General features: G+C 33.7%; 2 protein-coding genes across 3 annotated transcripts; both read right to left on the bottom strand.

Annotated features, from left to right (window-relative positions):
- Positions 1 to 2,447: 2,447 nt before the first annotated feature.
- LOC108729487 (protein arginine N-methyltransferase 3-like) lies at positions 2,448 to 4,991 on the bottom strand. The gene is made up of 2 exons (XM_018458634.1): positions 4,638 to 4,991; positions 2,448 to 3,915 (listed from the first exon to the last, which is right to left on the bottom strand). The coding sequence occupies exons 1-2, from the start codon at positions 4,945 to 4,947 to the stop codon at positions 3,806 to 3,808; spliced, it is 420 nt and encodes a 139-aa protein (XP_018314136.1). The 5' UTR covers positions 4,948 to 4,991; the 3' UTR covers positions 2,448 to 3,805.
- A 1,625-nt stretch (positions 4,992 to 6,616) lies between these two features.
- On the bottom strand, positions 6,617 to 15,059 carry Art3 (arginine methyltransferase 3). Of its 2 annotated transcripts, none has more exons than XM_018458628.1 (8): positions 14,981 to 15,059; positions 13,594 to 13,920; positions 13,204 to 13,379; positions 12,973 to 13,131; positions 11,403 to 11,590; positions 10,112 to 10,338; positions 8,781 to 9,140; positions 6,617 to 8,084 (listed from the first exon to the last, which is right to left on the bottom strand). In XM_018458628.1, the coding sequence occupies exons 1-8, from the start codon at positions 14,991 to 14,993 to the stop codon at positions 7,975 to 7,977; spliced, it is 1,560 nt and encodes a 519-aa protein (XP_018314130.1). In that variant the 5' UTR covers positions 14,994 to 15,059; the 3' UTR covers positions 6,617 to 7,974. The 2 variants fall into 2 exon arrangements, with proteins under 2 accessions (XP_018314130.1, XP_018314131.1); XM_018458629.1 differs by lacking the exon at positions 14,981 to 15,059 and adding an exon at positions 14,366 to 14,418.
- Positions 15,060 to 16,779: the final 1,720 nt, after the last annotated feature.

Raw genomic sequence — 16,779 nt, 5'->3', positions numbered from 1 at the left:
TTAGTCGTTTGGTTGTAATTTAAATTCAGTAGAGCAAGAACGATCTCTAAGTTATTCAATAATTCGGTACGTAGTTTTGTACGCTCGAAAAGTGGCAGGAAAATTCGCGCAATATTAATATCGGACGATCGAAGTGTTATATCTGTCGACGGCGTCATTCCGTTGACGAGATATTAACGAACTCTATTTAGAGAAAAATTCTAGCGAAAGCAACAAAAAAACTTCTTTGAGGAAGTTTTCGCCAAATGATTCGCCGAATATTCCTTACAGCAATTCCATAAAAAATTGAACCCGGGCGAATTCTATGCGTCGTTGTCTGTGTACTAATTATAAGCTCTGCAGAGATTTCTTTTTATCTTTTTTCTTAAATTCTCTTCTCTTCCGTCTTTGACGCTCGCGCAGCCAGCGTGATGTAACGACTATAAGATTAAAACTCTATTGTTTATGCAAAAATTCTTAAAATTGATTTCATAGGTTTATAATTGGTTTAGTAATGTACAAAGTACTCTGAAAATCGTGGTACAATCGGGAAAGAGGCGATTCCTAATATAAAAGTAAGTCGAAAATATAGAATAAAATTTTTTATAGATATTTTCAATAATTTTTCAAAATAAATACATTATTAAAATTTACTGCATTGTTTTAAATTATTGCAATTTCCAGACTGACAGAAATAGCGCTGAATAGTCAGATTGGATGAATCAAGCAGATTGTACCAGCGATACACGCGTATTTAACGAATATTCAAAATTTTCAGTTTTTTCTAAAACAGAACTCTATACAATAATTTTGTATTATGGACTTACTTTTACATGAGAAATCACCGCCTTTCCGGTTGTATCTCACGATTTCCGGAACACTCTGTGTATACGAATAGCTACCGTTAAAAAGGCACAAATGTAAAAATAGCTATTAGATCAATGATTATTCTGTAATTATCACAAATATTTAAGAAAATTCTATATCTCACTTGCGAAAGAGAAAAAGTATTATACATATAATATACATATTAATATTATTATATGTATATTAATATATATTTTATATATATATATATATAGATATAAGTTTCAATTTAGTAATTTATATATGTACAGTTCCAGCATAAAAATGAAGACCTAGAATTCTCCAAAACGCTTAAGTTAGATTTCCGTTTAAGGGGATCCTAAAGCCGTCTATATTAACAACTAAACCATATAATATTTGTATAACAATTACTTTTTTCCTCTTTTACAAGATTCGAAAATCCTTTTCCATGATTACAAAGTATACGCATCAATACGTGTCTGTGAGATGGAATTTATGCCAAAAACGATGAAAAATTTCGAAATTGAGATCTTCTTTATCATTTCTTAGTCCAATATGGCGCTCTAGTGCTGTCACGTCATAATATTTTTTATATAAAAGCTGTGTTTAAAGCATATATTGTAGTACATATAAATGGAAGAGGAATTGAGCACTGAACGTGAAGCGCGAATATCTGTGCGAGAGAGAAAGCTATAACATCCCAAATGTTTGCAATGCGCATGTGCCATTCAGCCGGCTCAACCTGTTTGCCCCATTTGCTCCTATAACTAACGATAACAATATGTGAGAAACACAAAGGGCTACCGCAGACAAAATTCCGTAACAGTAAGCGTAAGGCGTAAACTTAAGTCGATGAGCTAATCAGAATATTACTTTAGATCTACGTAATCTAACGGAAATAGAAATAACAATAAACTTATCCGTATTTTATCATTTCTTAGTCCAATATGGCGCTCTAGTGCTGTCACGTCATAATATTTTTTATATAAAAGCTGTGTTTAAAGCATATATTGTAGTACATATAAATGGAAGAGGAATTGAGCACTGAACGTGAAGCGCGAATATCTGTGCGAGAGAGAAAGCTATAACATCCCAAATGTTTGCAATGCGCATGTGCCATTCAGCCGGCTCAACCTGTTTGCCCCATTTGCTCCTATAACTAACGATAACAATATGTGAGAAACACAAAGGGCTACCGCAGACAAAATTCCGTAACAGTAAGCGTAAGGCGTAAACTTAAGTCGATGAGCTAATCAGAATATTACTTTAGATCTACGTAATCTAACGGAAATAGAAATAACAATAAACTTATCCGTAATAGGTTTTCTACAATAAGTCATTATCTAAGCTTTAAGTCTTAAGCCGTAAGAAATTGATCAATCACAATTGAATGTGAGAAGAATAATTGACTATGGGCCGTAGCAGAAAGGCTGACTTATAATCTTAAGACAGTGTCTTACGACTTAAGTTTTATGTCTCTAGCAACGCACAAGAACTATCTTATGACTTATGCCTTAAAAGTGTATAAATACGAGGTGCCTTTAAAACATAAATCATAAGACAGTTCTTGTGCGTTACACAAGACATAAGTCACAAGACACTGTCTTAAGATTATAAGTCAGCTTTCTACTAAGGTCCTGGTCAATTTTTTACGGCTTAAGACTTAAAGCTTAGGTAATGACTTATTGTAGAAAGCCTATAAGACAAATTTCAACCGGTTGAAATGTCTCTATCTTATAGCCAATTAACAGACTTGAAAAATTTGTTACACGACAAAAACGCACAAATGAAATAGCAGCCTGACACGCTCGAAAAATTCGCTTGAAATCGTACAACCAATGTAGATTACACTTTAGGCTGATATTTCATGTTAATTCGCACGATGAACTTCTTAAACCTGTTGATTGGCTGAGAGATCCGAGAATCTCTTTGTCCCGCAGTCAATCAATGAGCTCGAGAAGCTTTGTCGACCGATACATGAAATATCAGGCTAAAGGCCTCTTTCACCAACTTCTAGTTAAATTAATTGACGATCGACTCGCAGAAGTGCCAACAGCAGTTCTTCTTCTTCTGGCCAGTGAATTTCCAATTTTACTTGTAGAAATCGAAGTACCACGCTTTCAAGGAAAGCTCACTGGACTGAAAAAGGCCGGTCAGACCAGTGCAAGACTTTAATACGGTTCTTCATGCCTTCCATATTGCGCAAAGATACAGGAAAGGAGCACAACTTGTCAAAGCTCATTCATAAAGTGAAAAATTTTACAGCAAGATTCCTAGCTTTTCTTGAGCATCAGAAATGAACTTAAGGACATTTAATGTATCCAGAATGTCTCCTTTCTATTCTTCTTCTGTATTTAGTTCTCACGTTGGCAATCGTGGTGATCGAGTTAACCATCGATTAGCGTTAATCGGGGTTGATAAAAGAGAGGTCCTAAGTTTTACATCTTAAGTATTTTTATGTGCCTGGGCGGCCAGGTACTTTAAACAACTGTACAACTCACACCGACGATGGTATACTGACGCATGTGCATTACGAACATTTGGGATGTTATAACTTTCTCTCTCGCACAGATGTTAGGTTCGCGTTTGATATATAGATAGTAAGATAAGCAATTCCGCTTTCATGTATATGTTTTAAGAAGCTCTGTGCAATCTGTACTACTTATGAAATAGTAGTCCACAGACTAGAGTAACTTGTACGAAGAAACAACGTGGAGTTCTTAGAATTGGACTTAGACGTCTAATTAAAACGTTATTGTAATACAAAAATTTATGTATATATGTGCACGAGATACGACTAATCGTCTTTAGGATTCCCTTAAGTAAACGGACACTATAGATTCTACATATTATAGATTCAAATTGGAAATGGTAAGAGATAAAGCTTAAGCGAATATTCGTGGAAAAGAACGTTCAACGAAAATCAGAGCATCATAACGCGATAGCTTCCCGTTGGCACATGTGACTATTAATTTCTTAGAACAAGCATATTCAATGTTCAATCCAGAAAATATGTCTGAGAGAAATTTTTGATATGAATAACGACCATTAAGCCTCGGATGTCTTTACAATGTCTTCGACAGACCAACGTGCCGTTTATAACTTCACCTATAAGAGAAAGTATAAATATACAGATATTATATTTTATATAACTACAATAACTGCGTATTATTTCGTTTCGAAATGTACTTTAAAATATCATCTGTATTGTCAATTTATCTTTCTTTCCAAGAAAATTGATAAGAGGACATAAAAAATTAAGTGACAATTGGAATATATGTTTCTGAATATTCTCGAAAAATAGTAAAAATTATTAGGGGAACATGTTTTCATAGAAAGATACAAGAGATTACGCGAATAAAATCCGATTCAAATATTTCGCAGTCTTTTGGATAAAGTAATTATCTATCTTATCAACAATCGGAAAAATGAATAATTATTTTACTTGAGAAGAGTATTTGAATCGAATTTAAATCGCGCTACTTTGTGACTTTTCGTATAAACATACACTTCTAATGATTCCGAAGATTTTTCAAAGATATTGTGAGAAAATAATGTCTCGCTTGATCTAATTATCTTGAAGAAAAATAAATATAGATACTAAAACGTTATTTGAAATAAAACAATGCAATTATCATAACAAAATAATACATAATATACAATTAAATTATAAAATTACAATTAATATTATAATTATAAAATTACAATTAATATTATAATTATAAAATTTTATTTTAAATGATATTTTAAAATGACATCCAGAACAAAATATAATTATAATATTAACTATATATTAATTTATAATTGTAGTAACTAAACATATAACTTACCTTCAGTTATGCTAATGGGTTCGCTTAAAGAAAATACCGTCTGTTTCCAATGTGTCGGAGTAGAATAGGGACTTGTACTGAAATGAACTGGATTGTCGAGATCGAAGAAAATGTCGAAATAACCAATTATCGCGGTTAATGATCCTGTTTTCTTCACATTCAACGTGAAAGGAGACGAAAAATTGACGCAATCCGTAGTGACTTTATATAAGTCGAAGGCTTGGATCTCGGCGATGCTCGTTATCAAGTCATCGACATTACAGATCTCTATACTGGGTTCACGCAACGCTTCCGCTTTCATACAGCTCATTTTAAAACCATATACGTTTGACCAATAATCAACCAAGTCAATATATCTCTCTACACAGAAACAACAGTAATCTATGTAGAATAGCTTACAAACAATTGAATAATATACGATTATGCAATAATTTAAGGCCCGTATGATTATGCAATCATTTAAGGCCCGTATTTATAGTCGTTTCCCAAATCTCATCTCAAGAGCGCATCAGGTGACATACTCTGAATGAAATTTTATGTCTTTTGAGATACGAACGATTCAATAGTCATACCCTAGTTAGAAATCAATTAAAACTATATTAATCTGAGAAGCGTACGATTCTCAGACATGTGAGACTTTTGCCCGTATTCATAATCAGACTTTGTATTTAAGGCTTCCTTAAATTTATCTTTAGATGCTCAGTAGCCAATGAAATAATTCGTAGAGCATCTGAAAATAAATTTAAAGAAGCCTTAAATATAAGGCCTGACTATGAATACGGGTTTAACTTCAGAGATACAAGAGGTTTGTTCGCGTCGCATACTACAACATGTTCCAATATGCCTCCTACTATAGCTCTTACTCACTTTTAACGCGCTTGATAGAGTGAATAGAAGCTATGGTAGGAGCATGTTAGAGCATGTTGGAGCTTACGACGCGAACAAACCTAAGATATTGAATAAAGCTTTATATATATATATATAGATATAAGTATCAATATAGTAATTTATATATGTACAGTTCCAGCATAAAAATGAAGACCTAGAATTCTCCAAAACGCTTAAGTTAGATTTCCGTTTAAGGGGATCCTAAAGCCGTCTATATTAACAACTAAACCATATAATATTTGTATAACAATTACTTTTTTCCTCTTTTACAAGATTCGAAAATCCTTTTCCATGATTACAAAGTATACGCATCAATACGTGTCTGTGAGATGGAATTTATGCCAAAAACGATGAAAAATTTCGAAATTGAGATCTTCTTTATCATTTCTTAGTCCAATATGGCGCTCTAGTGCTGTCACGTCATAATATTTTTTATATAAAAGCTGTGTTTAAAGCATATATTGTAGTACATATAAATGGAAGAGGAATTGAGCACTGAACGTGAAGCGCGAATATCTGTGCGAGAGAGAAAGCTATAACATCCCAAATGTTTGCAATGCGCATGTGCCATTCAGCCGGCTCAACCTGTTTGCCCCATTTGCTCCTATAACTAACGATAACAATATGTGAGAAACACAAAGGGCTACCGCAGACAAAATTCCGTAACAGTAAGCGTAAGGCGTAAACTTAAGTCGATGAGCTAATCAGAATATTACTTTAGATCTACGTAATCTAACGGAAATAGAAATAACAATAAACTTATCCGTAATAGGTTTTCTACAATAAGTCATTATCTAAGCTTTAAGTCTTAAGCCGTAAGAAATTGATCAATCACAATTGAATGTGAGAAGAATAATTGACTATGGGCCGTAGCAGAAAGGCTGACTTATAATCTTAAGACAGTGTCTTACGACTTAAGTTTTATGTCTCTAGCAACGCACAAGAACTATCTTATGACTTATGCCTTAAAAGTGTATAAATACGAGGTGCCTTTAAAACATAAATCATAAGACAGTTCTTGTGCGTTACACAAGACATAAGTCACAAGACACTGTCTTAAGATTATAAGTCAGCTTTCTACTAAGGTCCTGGTCAATTTTTTACGGCTTAAGACTTAAAGCTTAGGTAATGACTTATTGTAGAAAGCCTATAAGACAAATTTCAACCGGTTGAAATGTCTCTATCTTATAGCCAATTAACAGACTTGAAAAATTTGTTACACGACAAAAACGCACAAATGAAATAGCAGCCTGACACGCTCGAAAAATTCGCTTGAAATCGTACAACCAATGTAGATTACACTTTAGGCTGATATTTCATGTTAATTCGCACGATGAACTTCTTAAACCTGTTGATTGGCTGAGAGATCCGAGAATCTCTTTGTCCCGCAGTCAATCAATGAGCTCGAGAAGCTTTGTCGACCGATACATGAAATATCAGGCTAAAGGCCTCTTTCACCAACTTCTAGTTAAATTAATTGACGATCGACTCGCAGAAGTGCCAACAGCAGTTCTTCTTCTTCTGGCCAGTGAATTTCCAATTTTACTTGTAGAAATCGAAGTACCACGCTTTCAAGGAAAGCTCACTGGACTGAAAAAGGCCGGTCAGACCAGTGCAAGACTTTAATACGGTTCTTCATGCCTTCCATATTGCGCAAAGATACAGGAAAGGAGCACAACTTGTCAAAGCTCATTCATAAAGTGAAAAATTTTACAGCAAGATTCCTAGCTTTTCTTGAGCATCAGAAATGAACTTAAGGACATTTAATGTATCCAGAATGTCTCCTTTCTATTCTTCTTCTGTATTTAGTTCTCACGTTGGCAATCGTGGTGATCGAGTTAACCATCGATTAGCGTTAATCGGGGTTGATAAAAGAGAGGTCCTAAGTTTTACATCTTAAGTATTTTTATGTGCCTGGGCGGCCAGGTACTTTAAACAACTGTACAACTCACACCGACGATGGTATACTGACGCATGTGCATTACGAACATTTGGGATGTTATAACTTTCTCTCTCGCACAGATGTTAGGTTCGCGTTTGATATATAGATAGTAAGATAAGCAATTCCGCTTTCATGTATATGTTTTAAGAAGCTCTGTGCAATCTGTACTACTTATGAAATAGTAGTCCACAGACTAGAGTAACTTGTACGAAGAAACAACGTGGAGTTCTTAGAATTGGACTTAGACGTCTAATTAAAACGTTATTGTAATACAAAAATTTATGTATATATGTGCACGAGATACGACTAATCGTCTTTAGGATTCCCTTAAGTAAACGGACACTATAGATTCTACATATTATAGATTCAAATTGGAAATGGTAAGAGATAAAGCTTAAGCGAATATTCGTGGAAAAGAACGTTCAACGAAAATCAGAGCATCATAACGCGATAGCTTCCCGTTGGCACATGTGACTATTAATTTCTTAGAACAAGCATATTCAATGTTCAATCCAGAAAATATGTCTGAGAGAAATTTTTGATATGAATAACGACCATTAAGCCTCGGATGTCTTTACAATGTCTTCGACAGACCAACGTGCCGTTTATAACTTCACCTATAAGAGAAAGTATAAATATACAGATATTATATTTTATATAACTACAATAACTGCGTATTATTTCGTTTCGAAATGTACTTTAAAATATCATCTGTATTGTCAATTTATCTTTCTTTCCAAGAAAATTGATAAGAGGACATAAAAAATTAAGTGACAATTGGAATATATGTTTCTGAATATTCTCGAAAAATAGTAAAAATTATTAGGGGAACATGTTTTCATAGAAAGATACAAGAGATTACGCGAATAAAATCCGATTCAAATATTTCGCAGTCTTTTGGATAAAGTAATTATCTATCTTATCAACAATCGGAAAAATGAATAATTATTTTACTTGAGAAGAGTATTTGAATCGAATTTAAATCGCGCTACTTTGTGACTTTTCGTATAAACATACACTTCTAATGATTCCGAAGATTTTTCAAAGATATTGTGAGAAAATAATGTCTCGCTTGATCTAATTATCTTGAAGAAAAATAAATATAGATACTAAAACGTTATTTGAAATAAAACAATGCAATTATCATAACAAAATAATACATAATATACAATTAAATTATAAAATTACAATTAATATTATAATTATAAAATTTTATTTTAAATGATATTTTAAAATGACATCCAAAACAAAATATAATTATAATATTAACTATATATTAATTTATAATTGTAGTAACTAAACATATAACTTACCTTCAGTTATGCTAATGGGTTCGCTTAAAGAAAATACCGTCTGTTTCCAATGTGTCGGAGTAGAATAGGGACTTGTACTGAAATGAACTGGATTGTCGAGATCGAAGAAAATGTCGAAATAACCAATTATCGCGGTTAATGATCCTGTTTTCTTCACATTCAACGTGAAAGGAGACGAAAAATTGACGCAATCCGTAGTGACTTTATATAAGTCGAAGGCTTGGATCTCGGCGATGCTCGTTATCAAGTCATCGACATTACAGATCTCTATACTGGGTTCACGCAACGCTTCCGCTTTCATACAGCTCATTTTAAAACCATATACGTTTGACCAATAATCAACCAAGTCAATATATCTCTCTACACAGAAACAACAGTAATCTATGTAGAATAGCTTACAAACAATTGAATAATATACGATTATGCAATAATTTAAGGCCCGTATGATTATGCAATCATTTAAGGCCCGTATTTATAGTCGTTTCCCAAATCTCATCTCAAGAGCGCATCAGGTGACATACTCTGAATGAAATTTTATGTCTTTTGAGATACGAACGATTCAATAGTCATACCCTAGTTAGAAATCAATTAAAACTATATTAATCTGAGAAGCGTACGATTCTCAGACATGTGAGACTTTTGCCCGTATTCATAATCAGACTTTGTATTTAAGGCTTCCTTAAATTTATCTTTAGATGCTCAGTAGCCAATGAAATAATTCGTAGAGCATCTGAAAATAAATTTAAAGAAGCCTTAAATATAAGGCCTGACTATGAATACGGGTTTAACTTCAGAGATACAAGAGGTTTGTTCGCGTCGCATACTACAACATGTTCCAATATGCCTCCTACTATAGCTCTTACTCACTTTTAACGCGCTTGATAGAGTGAATAGAAGCTATGGTAGGAGCATGTTAGAGCATGTTGGAGCTTACGACGCGAACAAACCTAAGATATTGAATAAAGCTGCGTTTTGCGCTTGTTTCGAAGTAACCTTTTCCAAAATCAAATTATTGACATGTTAATAACGCATGAATTTCAAGGTTTATTGAATCGCGAAAAAGAGGATTCAAGTTATATTTCAGAACAAATTTCATCTCAATTCCTCACTTGAATCGCTATTATTAATATGAAGTGATTATGAATATCAAATCAACTTTCAAGATTCATCTATTAAATCTAATGTTTCATGTCTCAAGATTAGTTTCAGATGAGTTCTTCAGCAGAAACACGACTATAAGTACGAGTTTAATAAATTATTTTTCAAATATGAGATCTCATCATGAAGTATCGCTAACATTATTATAGTAAGAATTACACTGTAACACATACTTGTGTCACCACTTCCCACAATACTAATTGTACATCTGTTTGGAAGAATTGTTCCACCAGGCGTCAAATAATGGTCCCTAGCATAAATAACTGTGTCCAGCATTCCTTCAAACAAGAGAAAATATCCCATCCACTCGGATATTATTGCATCCACTTTGTCTATTCCTATACTAATATCCTCCAGACGACCCCTTTTTAAAGTGATTATATCACTGAGATTATTCTCTCTAAAATCAATGAATATATTTTATTATTATATTTTCCTTATATGAAATCTAAATGAAAATAGGAGCTATCTAATTTGCAATAATCTTTCAATACGATTTATTATACAGAGTGTCCAAAAGTTCCGGGACATCTGAATATCATGGAAAGTATAAGTATTACAGAAAAGTGTTCCAGACAAAAGTTGTAGGGTATAAACAAATCTATTTACTGATCACATCCGTTTGACCTTGGGTGGTGTCGCCAAGGTTAGGTCAAGGTCAAATCAATTTTTTTTAATGGAACACCCCATTTTTCATTGCATATTCTTATAGCACATCTTGAGAGCTTTCCAAAACACTATAATAAAATATTTTTTCATGAAGTACTTTTCGAGTTATAATGCTTGAAAGTTACAGTATCGCCGGCATTAACATTACCCAAGGTGTCCGACCGACGGTTAAAACCTCTTGAATATTGTTCAAAATCATGACCTGAATGACATTTGTCAAGATCAAGGCTGTTGGAGATTGCACCTCTTATTTTCATTTTTGCACTAAAAATTCATTTCTACGTAAAAATGAAAATAAGAGGTACAATCTCCAATGGCCTTGATTTCGACAAATGTCATTCAGGTCATGATTTTGAACAATATTCAAGAGGTTTTAACCGTCGGTCGGACACCTTGTAACTTTCAAGCATCATAACTCGAAAAGTACTTCATGAAAAAATATTTTATTATAGTGTTTTGGAAAGCTTTCGAGATGTGCTATAAGAATATGCAGTAAAAAATATGGTGTTCCACTTAAAAAAAATTGATGTGACTTTGACCTGACTTTGGCGATGCCACCCAAGGTCAAACGGATGTAATCAATAAATAGATCTTTTTGAACCCTACAACTTTTGTCTGAAACACTTTTCTGTAATACTTATACTTTCCATGATATTCAGGTGTCTCGGAACTTTTTGGACACTCTGTATATATTAGGTACCGCGGAAAGTTTGGGTCGTTTCTTCCTCTATAAACATCTCTTGAAAAAACGACATGAACTTTCCGCGGTACTTAATACTTTAATTAAATATACACCTTACTATATCCATAGCATGATATATCACATCAGACTGATCGACACTAATAACTTTACTGCAACCAGATTTTGCCGCAAACATTGACAGGATACCAGTTCCGCAACCAACGTCCAACATTATGCAATCATGGAATTTGTTAGAATTTGTTAATAATGCATCACGATAGCTCTCGGTACGTTTTTTGTCCTAATAAAATATATTTCTATCACTTTTTCATAGATAAATATTATCAATTTAAACGAACTTTGAAAAAATGTAACCTCAGTCAGAGTTGAATAAATTTACGAGTAAGAAATAACGGATAAAGAATAAAGAAAAAAAAAACCTAAAAAAATATCTCTTTAAAAAAGAAAAAAATATACAATGAATTATCAAAAAGGCTCAATAAGAATAAATCAGCAATTAAAAAGGGTTACGAGCCATGTGACATACAAAATACATTTTATACAAAAATTTTTTATAAGAAAAATATAATATAAAGAATGTTTAGCAATTACATGTAGCATTACATACAAAATAGACATATGTCTTCTCTCGCGATCTTGTCTATTTTATATGTAATGCTACATGTAATTGCTAAACATTCTTTATATTATATTTTTCTTATAAAAAATTTTTGTATAAAATGTATTTTGTATGTCATATGGCTCGTAACCCTTTTTAATTGCTGATGGAAAAAATATATGCCAAGTGCATAAAAAAAGGTATCGAATGTCACATTCCTTTTTAAAAAAACACGGATACGGAATAAATGCAATTAGTCAAGTATTTCATAACGCAAGATACATAAGATGGATTGAAAGTGACTAAAATGGTGAACCGGATTCTAGTGAAGAAAAAACTTGGCGTATCCGGGTTGCATTAAAACGCAATATTCTAAGACTCTTCATAATACGGAAATTATTTGCAATACGAATTAGTAAAAGGATTATTACGTACAATATTCTGCAGATATACACAATACATGGAAACAATAATTCAACAAAGAAGAGATGTTAATAATTGCTAATCTTGTAAATTCGTTATCTATAATATTTCTATATCTAAATATTATCAATATTATTACATATTATTTCTCCATAATTTATCACATCTATTATCTGTGAGTATATTTTCATGTCCCATAAACTTATGTCATTATATACATACATATATATTATATTTATATACAAATGTCTATTATTTTTATATTTTAATTTATAATGCAAATACTATGACGAGATAATGTATTCACACAAATGCAATTGATGTGATCCGGATAGGCTAAGTTTTTTTTCTTCACTGTAATCCAGTTGACCATTTTAGTCATTTTCAATATATCTTATGTGTCTTGCGTTATGAAATACTTGGCTAATTGTATTTAATTCGTATCCGTTTTTTATTAAAGGAATGTAATGTTCAATACCTTTTTTATGCACTTGACGTACATTTATTCTTCTTGTTTATTTTTTTAGGGATTTCACTGTTTTTTGTAAATTTTTGAAAATATAACAGCGTCGTTATCGCCCGGAGTCGTCCGGAGGTCGCTCGCCGATCCTGAGGATGTCTTGTACCGTTAGAGAACTTACATTCAACATTTCATGATGTATAGCAAAGTGACTATATGTATTGAAATAGCCTTCATCAGCATTAGAATTATGAGCATTAACCGGAGCATTCTTTTCTCTTTCATCTAAATCATCACCCAGTATTAACTTCTGGGCCTTCTCTTTCATCTCTTCCATTTGCTGAAAAAGCAATTTTTTTTCATTACATTATGCCACGTATGGAAATATGTGTAATGATTATAATAGCTATACCTGCTTTATTAAAAAACACGTTGTCTCACTTTCCTTTAGCTGAGATTTGAGCGACCTGATAATTCTTTTCATATCTTCATATTGTGCCTCTGATAAAGTCACACTGTCGTCACTTTGCATCTGTTTTACACCTCTTTCTTCACTCACATCCTTAATTTTGATAAGATCTTCAATGTCTGCATTATATTAAATAATAAAATTTGCAACTCAGTGCATAATCTGCATAACACAATACAATATTTGTAATTCTGAGCATTGACTCAAGTGTGTCAATATCTTTTTCTATTTCCATAAAAAAAAAGGAAGGCGCAATAGGCATGACCCAGAATTAGAAATTTTGGAAAATATAATGCCATCAATAAAATAATAGCCTTGGTTCTTTATACTTGCCATACATTAACCATGGATCATCTTCCATGACAGGACGTAGATACTCATCTTTCTCCCAAGCCTCTATGTCTAATGTACTCAGTTGTTCTGGTAAAATCTCCTTGTGACGAACAAAATTAATTAATTTGATATATGAGTAAGTGTCGTGAATATGTTTCTTTATAAAATCACAGAAATCAAACTTGTGAAAGATTTCAATATGGTCCAATGCAGAGGGAAATCCATTAATATTTTCCATACAAAACAGGCACGAAATGTTGTAGTAATCTTCACCATTTTCCTCCCAATCATCTCCACTGTCACTGTCACTTAACATGTCATTATGTCCTAAAACAAAAAAATAAAATAGGTAATTGTGAAGGAGACGGACTTCCTCATCGATTTCGATGAAATTAGACTTATTCGGTGCATTTTTGCATAAAATAAACGAATCTGGCAGAAAAAGCGTCACAGGTTACAGCCATGTAACAATACAATATGAGCATGCATTGTGGTTATCTTTAAAATTAAAAAAAAATTCACTGCTTTGCAAATACAAATTCACTACTTTAAAAACACAAGTTCACTGTTTTAAAAATAAAAATTCTCTGCTTAAAAAAACTGCTTCAAACACTGCTTTTGCAGAGAATTTGTATGTTTAAAGCAGTGAATTTGCGTTTTTAGAGCAATAAATTTGTGTTTTTAAAGCAGTGAATTTGTGTTTGTAAAGTGATGAATTTGTGTTTGTAAAGCAGTAATAAGATTTTAGGGGAGGAGTATTCTAAATAATTACCCTAATTTTTTACTATTGCATTTGATCCGTTTGATTATTCAGTTTAAATGTCGTGCCCTTTATTACAGAAAAATACCTAAAACACGTGCGCATAAAGTCACAGAGTATGAAAATGTGATCGCAGCGCATGCTTGCACCACAGCATTTTATGGCCGACAGATTTCCTAACCTCAATAGTTGTCAATTTTAACGCTTCATATCTCGGTTCACGGGACAGAGCCAACATCTTTTTTACCAGATTCATTCATTTCGTGCAAAAACGCGTCGAATAAGCCTAATTTCATCGAAATCGGTGAGGAAGCCCGTCTCCTTCACGATTACAGTAAATACATAATCAATTATAAAAAAAAGCGTACATATGATTAATATAGTAGTGTAAAAGTAAGATACGTCTCTTTTTTCTGTTTCGCATTAAGCTAAATGTCCCACAATCAGACATCAACAAGAAGTGTCAGGAGACACGGCAGGGTCTCGGCGCTAATAGTAGTATTTACATCGCGTAAATTAACTAACTACTTGACTTTTTTTGCCGATTGCTACGCAAACAGATTAAAATGTGCGATTATTTCCTATCGTTTTGCGATTCATTGCGTAAGACTTTCAGTAATGTTTTACCTAATTTTGCCATGATAATGTCTCGTCTTCCTAAACGATGTTAACCACAAAATCGACGCAATCCCGTCACGCAAATCGAGCACGTGTCAACGACTGACGCAGGACGCCACAGTAGGGATGCACGATACCGAATCGATATTGTCAGTATCGATATTTTTGCATTCGATACACGATATTTTGGATCGACGCATGGGGGTTCGATATTATCGACGGATCGATACTTTTGGAGAGTATCGTATCGAAGCGGCCATCTTGAGATTGTCAACACTAGCCTAGTTTTCACCTAGGGTTCGATTCGGATCAGAATGCAAGAACGAACTACAATCGAGCATTCCCCTGTTAGGGTGAAATAACACGGTGCGGAAAAAGACTACGGATTAGAGAATGCGTCATTGAAGTAACCAATCAGCGCTATTCGGAATGGCTACGCTGATTGGTTGCTTCAATGACGCATCCTCTATTCCGCAATCCTTTTCCGCACCGTGTGATTTCACTCTTAGGGTGAAATCACACGGTGCGAAAAAAGACTGCGGAATAGAGAATGCGTCATTGAAGCAACCAATCAACGCTTTTCAGCGCTATTCGGAATAGCGCTGATTGGTTGCTTCAATGACGCATTCTCTATTCCGCAGTCTTTTTCCGCACCGTGTGATTTCACCCTTAGTTTCATTACCTTTATTGTTTCTATTTCCTAACATAATGTCCGTAAAAAGAAGTCCACTGTGGCAATATTTTGTAAAAAATACGACTACCGGGACTTGTAAGATCTTTTTGAAGGACGTCCTAAGAAGTGGAAATACTACGAATCTGAGGAAACATTTGCAACGAAATCACTTGGATATTTATTTGAAATTTTTGAAATCTTTATCATCTTCTCAGACTCAACAGGAATCAGAGGAAGAACTTTCGATTTCTTCCGAAACAGAAAATGACAGCGTACCGAGTACAAGTACATCATCCCACTCTCAAAGCTCTTCAGTGTCATTAAAAAGGGTAAAAAAATACAGAACTTTTATATATATATATTTTTAATAAATGCTAAAATACCTGACCAGAAAAATCATCGATATCAAAATAATCGAGTGCGAATCGCCCATCCCTACCCCTCTCAAGTTTCTCTCTGGCTCAATGAGCAGTCAGGCTTCTGGATGCATCCATTATCCATTGTTTTTTTTTTTTTTTTTTTTTACCAACAATTGTTAACAAGTGGAAACACAGCTCAAATTGTTGAAATCTCTATTAATTCGATAGATTTTAGTTATTTCAGCGATTCATTTCCATCAGAAGCATCGCAAAAATTGGATATTGTGTAGTTGACATCCACCAGAGGGCAGTAGTGCGAGGAGGCATTTGCGGTTACAGAAAAAAAGCCCTCATGTAGTCATATCCTCTCTCAGGCTGGAATCGGACTACGTAATCGTATTGAAGATTGAGGCTACCTTCCCATGGAGAAAGAAACCACGGAACGGAATATTAACAGAAAAGAGATGAGAATAACCCTCGTCCTATCTCTTTTCTATCAATATTCCGTTCTGTTGTTTCTTTCTCCATGGGAAGGCAGCCTGAGATTGAAGAGTGAAGATTGAAATTTGACCAATGAGGACAAACGGATTTTAGCTTCTATCGTTTTGATTGGTCAAATTTCAATAGCTGCGTTCAGCAGACTCAACAGTTTTGCAACCGTTTTATGATTGGCTGCGTTCAGCAGACTCAACAGTTTTGCAACCGTTTTATGATTGTCTGCTGAGATAGGACCATTCTTCTAGATCTAAAAGTATGATCCAATTAGCGCGAAGGAA

Source organism: Mycetomoellerius zeteki, unplaced genomic scaffold, assembly GCF_001594055.1.
Source record: "Mycetomoellerius zeteki isolate Tzet28-1 unplaced genomic scaffold, Tzet1.0 scaffold74, whole genome shotgun sequence".
NCBI lineage: Eukaryota > Metazoa > Arthropoda > Insecta > Hymenoptera > Formicidae > Mycetomoellerius > Mycetomoellerius zeteki.
The sequence above is the reverse complement of the archived record's forward strand: the minus strand, read 5'-3'. Positions and strand labels throughout refer to the sequence as shown.